General features: G+C 52.6%; 1 protein-coding gene across 1 annotated transcript in view; it reads left to right on the top strand.

Annotated features, from left to right (window-relative positions):
* Positions 1 to 89: 89 nt before the first annotated feature.
* POSPLADRAFT_1050905 (glycosyltransferase family 2 protein) overlaps positions 90 to 2,910 on the top strand; it is a gene marked incomplete at both ends in the record, with an annotated part of 3,745 nt that continues 924 nt past the window's right edge. Inside the window, 13 exons of the mRNA XM_024480096.1 lie at positions 90 to 141; positions 273 to 419; positions 468 to 609; positions 683 to 819; positions 881 to 994; positions 1,043 to 1,184; positions 1,239 to 1,458; positions 1,515 to 1,637; positions 1,692 to 2,141; positions 2,190 to 2,213; positions 2,264 to 2,345; positions 2,436 to 2,555; positions 2,610 to 2,686. Of these exons, the coding sequence (XP_024332903.1) occupies positions 90 to 141; positions 273 to 419; positions 468 to 609; positions 683 to 819; positions 881 to 994; positions 1,043 to 1,184; positions 1,239 to 1,458; positions 1,515 to 1,637; positions 1,692 to 2,141; positions 2,190 to 2,213; positions 2,264 to 2,345; positions 2,436 to 2,555; positions 2,610 to 2,686 (1,830 nt within the window). The remainder of the gene's footprint in view (positions 142 to 272; positions 420 to 467; positions 610 to 682; positions 820 to 880; positions 995 to 1,042; positions 1,185 to 1,238; positions 1,459 to 1,514; positions 1,638 to 1,691; positions 2,142 to 2,189; positions 2,214 to 2,263; positions 2,346 to 2,435; positions 2,556 to 2,609; positions 2,687 to 2,910) is intronic.

The raw sequence follows: 2,910 nt of genomic DNA on the forward strand, positions 1-2,910 counted from the left end.
TCATCACCACATCCTTCGTCCGCCTGCCGTCCGTCTATGCAGAAAGCCTCAACTCAGAGGCAGCCGGCGACGGCGATGGGCGCACATTTATGTCACAAGTCTCTCGGATGCTCCTGAAAGCGGAGATTAACTTGGATCCTGGTGCTGCTGGCACAAAGCTTGTGAACCTTGCAGACTAGGTCGTACGCGTGTGTCGTCAGCTCGGCGGTGCAAATGTAGATGCACAAGAGGAGGAGGAGCGGCTGCGCGCCGCAGTCGATCATATGCTATAGCCGCACGACCCGGTGTTCCGGCTGCTGCAGGAGCGACTCATGAGTCTGAGCTTGGCGGTTTGGGCTTAGAACAAGCCAGTCAAAAGCTAGGTTTCGGCGCAGCTCACTTGCGCAAGGTCCGTGGCATCTTGCCACTGACTAGTAATAGTAAGTGTGTCCTTTTATCGAACGAGCCGTCCTGATAGGTTGTTTCAGACATGGCGCACTTATCAGGCGAGCAAGTGACCGAGCCACGCGATGGCTCGAAGGACGAAGATCAGCACCCAGATGACAATAACGACGACCTCCACCACGAGCGCCATCGGAACGCTCAAGACGTTCAGGATTGCAAGCTGCAGTAGCGCGATCTCAAGACTTGCGAGAAGATGAATGCACTCTGTGTGGCATTGGCGTTGTAAACATACATGTAGTAAGTGGCTTCTATGCGGACGTAAATATAATCAGCTCACCAAAAAAGGCGGTCAATCAGCGGGCCTATTGAATTGCACGGAGAGAATTCACGAAGCAGTAGTCACGGCATCGGTGGAGCAGAATGTAATCGAGCAAGGTAAACACGGATAGTCTCGCCCATTCCTGGGACCTCTTTGCTGAACCAGATGCATCTGCAGCCGCATGCTTGATCCACAGGCCCCGGGTGGAGGCGTCGCTCGACAACCTGGTGACTTTGTCCACACGAAGACGTGCCTTCGTCAGCACGTGCACGGAGAGGGGCGCGGACTCTGGTATGAGACCTCTGCTAGATCGCAGGCGATCACTTCGGCGGCCTACAGCTGATAAGAGCGTGAATAAGGCCCAGGCGCACTCTCCGCCTTCGATCACTGTGGCTTGCTGTACGAGCCGCCATTTGGGAGGCATGCAGCTCAAGGCGGACGCTGTATTCCGGCTGTTTGAGATTGAGGGCCATATCGTACTGTAAGTCTAGCTGCAGGCCTGTCTTACCGCAAACTTATGTAACATTCGTTGTAGTTATACTGTCGTCGTGATGATTGGTAAGCCTACGGAGCGCACGAAGCCCGGCAACCGCGAAAAGCGTGATAGTCAGATCCTCATGATGCAGTACCTCAGCCGAGTTCACCTCGACGCGCCAATGTCTCCGATGGAACTAGAAGTTTACCACCAGATGCGCAATGTCATTGGAATTGATCCTGCCTTCTATGAGTACATCTTTACGGTCGATGCCGATACAGTCAGTCGCTCAGGTTTCGTTGTTTCTGTGGTCTCAACTGAATTGGTGACTTGCAGGCTGTGACTCCCGAATCGCTAAACAGGCTAGTCGCCGCCGTTGCTGATGACTCAAGTATTATCGGTATCTGTGGAGAAACACGACTTGACAATGAGGATGGTTCGTGGTGGACAATGATTCAGGTTCGTTGTGTGCGGTGTGCTTTCCGTGATACGGCTGATAAGATCGAAACTTAGGTCTACGAGTACTACATCTCTCACCACATGGCTAAGGCATTCGAGTGGCTTTTCGGCTCTGTGTCTTGTTTACCTGGTTGTTTTTCGATGTACCGAATCCGGACAGCGGACAAAGGTCGCCCCATCATCATCTCCAACCGTATCATCGAAGAGTACTCGGAACCCAACGTCGACACACTGCATAAGAAGAACCTGCTCTCCCTCGGTGAAGACCGTTTCTTGACGACGTTGCTCATGAAACACTTCCCAACGTTCCGGACGAAGTTCACTTCCGCTGCGATTGCGCGCATGATTGCACACGAGTCTTGGCGCGTGCTGTTCTCTCAGCGTCGGCGATGGATCAACTCAACTGTGCACAACCTTTGCGAGCTCGTCTTCCTTCCCGAGATGATCGGTTTCTGCTGCTTCTCAATGCCCTTCCTCGTCTTCATTGATCTCTTGGGTACTTTAGTATGTCTTGCGCTTGTTTTCACAGTTCCAATGCTAACATTTCTGTAGATCCTGCCCGCAACAGTAGTCTACGTACGTCTTCGCGTTGACTTCGTAGCACATAATTCTGACCTCGTCTTCAGCTGTTCTACTTGATTATCGTTGTCGCTACCGGCAAAGCTGCCTTCCCGCTCATTTCTATCGTCATGATTGCTGCCGTATACGGTCTGCAGGTTAGTGCTTTCGTGTCGACAATTACGTCGGTCCTCAATCTACTGTCTAACCTCTGCTCTCACGTAGATACCCGGTGTACAGTTTCTTCCCGCCCTTGGGGCAATCCTCGTCTGGTCATCGGTGAAGGCAGCAACAAGAAGGTCATCATGAATGGCGATGAGAAATTTGACGACTCAATGATCCCGCTCAAGAAGTCCAGCGGTACGTTGTCCACGCTGATGCTATGAACCATCCGTATTTTGACTGGTTTTGCAGAATATGAAGCAGAGGCTTGGGAGACGGGCTCACGTCACTCGGACAAGAGTGGATACAACAATAAGCCTCACTCGCACGTTCGTGGTCTCCCTTCGAGGTAGCAATCTCCGCGTAACTTCCACGAAGGCTCGCAAGCATGCAAATACTGCAGAGACGCCAATCCGCTGGGCCACAAGAGCTCAGACTCAAATCTTCGCGGGCAGGCGTCACAGGCTAACCTGTCACAGTACGGCGCACAGCCAATGATGTCGCAGTACGGCGCACAGCCAATGATGTCGCAGTACGGCGCACAGCCAATGAT

The sequence above is a fragment of the Postia placenta genome, assembly GCF_002117355.1.
Source record: "Postia placenta MAD-698-R-SB12 unplaced genomic scaffold POSPLAscaffold_32, whole genome shotgun sequence".
Classification (NCBI taxonomy): domain Eukaryota; kingdom Fungi; phylum Basidiomycota; class Agaricomycetes; order Polyporales; family Adustoporiaceae; genus Rhodonia; species Rhodonia placenta.